General features: G+C 47.6%; 1 protein-coding gene across 1 annotated transcript in view; it reads left to right on the top strand.

The window, feature by feature from the left end:
• GSG1 (germ cell associated 1) overlaps positions 1-1,360 on the top strand; it is a 12,872-nt gene that overhangs the window by 4,771 nt on the left and 6,741 nt on the right. The window contains exon 2 of the mRNA XM_009895222.1: positions 475-793. Coding sequence (XP_009893524.1) covers positions 475-793 — 319 coding nt within the window. The remainder of the gene's footprint in view (positions 1-474; positions 794-1,360) is intronic.

The raw sequence follows: 1,360 nt of genomic DNA, 5'->3' as shown, positions 1-1,360 counted from the left end.
TACAGTAATGAACTGCTTGAAAAAGTGTTTTGGGACACTTGGCAGTGAGAATTCTCATCTAGTGGACAAAGCACTTGTCATGCCCCATCTAAAGGCAACACGTGGTATTTGGGGAAGTTGGTTAACCGTTTTTCCCTACCACCTCTCAGATGGAGTGAATATGATGTCCCTTTTATTTTGCTCATGTGGTCACACACCCCGATGCACTCAGCCCTGCTATGTCTACTGGGTCACCCCCTCTTCCCCGTTACGGATATTCAGTGTACTTTGAAATGGTTGAAGCTGACCTATTGGTCCACAGCTCTGGCTTTCAGGACATGGTTCTTCTGTGCTGGATGAGATGTTGGGATATTGTGAGAAGGGCACAGTGCTCGTATTCCCTCCCCACAGGTGCATGCTGGGAAGATCTGGGGTTCGTAAGGTTAGGTGGGACAAGTGGCTGGTGTGACAGTCCCTCCTATTTGTGTGTTGTAGATGGAGTTGCTGAAAGGATTGCCATGGCGCCGTGCTTTGCTGGCTGTCATCCTGAACCTGCTGGCTCTCAGCCTCTCCACCACTGCCTTGCTTGGCAGCTACTGGTGCACTGGGACCCAGAAAGTGCCCAAGCCTTTGTGTGGGAAGACCAAAGCCACCAACTGCATTGGTGTCCCCATGCCACCTGATGGAGGTTCTAGCAATGTTTCAACCCCAGAAGAGGTGCACTACAGCTGGGAGACTGGGGATGACCGCTTTGCCTTCAGATACTTCCACACGGGGATGTGGCTTTCCTGTGAAGAGAGCATGGAAGGACCAGGTAGCATCTTGCCCAGGCAGCCACAACTTCTTCCCTTGTATTTACTCCACAGGAGTTTGGAAATGAAAGGCGGGAAGCTGACAACACTTGGGAGAAAAGCCTTCTTCATTTTCCTAGATGGCATCGGCCTTGTGCACTCTGTGGTCATTATATTTTTGTCCTTCATTGAGATGTTTACAGAGGGGGTCAAGGGAGAATGGTTGTCTTTGGCGTGCCCGTCAGTCTGGAATAGGGGCTGTGAAGTGCAAGTGGTGGTGGCAGTGACTTTGTAATGGCATTGTTCATCCTGATGTGAACTGGAGTGAGCCTCCTTTCCCTTTCCCCATATCTCCATTCCTATACACAGCTTCATGCTCTCCAGGGCACATTTGTGCATGTCCCCTTAGAAATCTAAGCAGGGTGATGTTATGCAGTGTTGTCAATTTATAGTTATCACTGTGAGGACTGCAATAGTTGGTTCTCCTTAAATCACCAAACTGAGACGTTTTGTGAATTGAACAGGGACTGGGCTTTTCTTAAAAAAAAAAAAAAAAAAAAAAAAAAAAAAAAAAAAAATAACTCCTTTAA

The sequence above is a fragment of the Charadrius vociferus genome, unplaced genomic scaffold (assembly GCF_000708025.1).
Source record: "Charadrius vociferus isolate BGI_N301 unplaced genomic scaffold, ASM70802v2 scaffold251, whole genome shotgun sequence".
Taxonomy (NCBI): Eukaryota; Metazoa; Chordata; class Aves; order Charadriiformes; family Charadriidae; genus Charadrius; species Charadrius vociferus.
The sequence above is the reverse complement of the archived record's forward strand: the minus strand, read 5'-3'. Positions and strand labels throughout refer to the sequence as shown.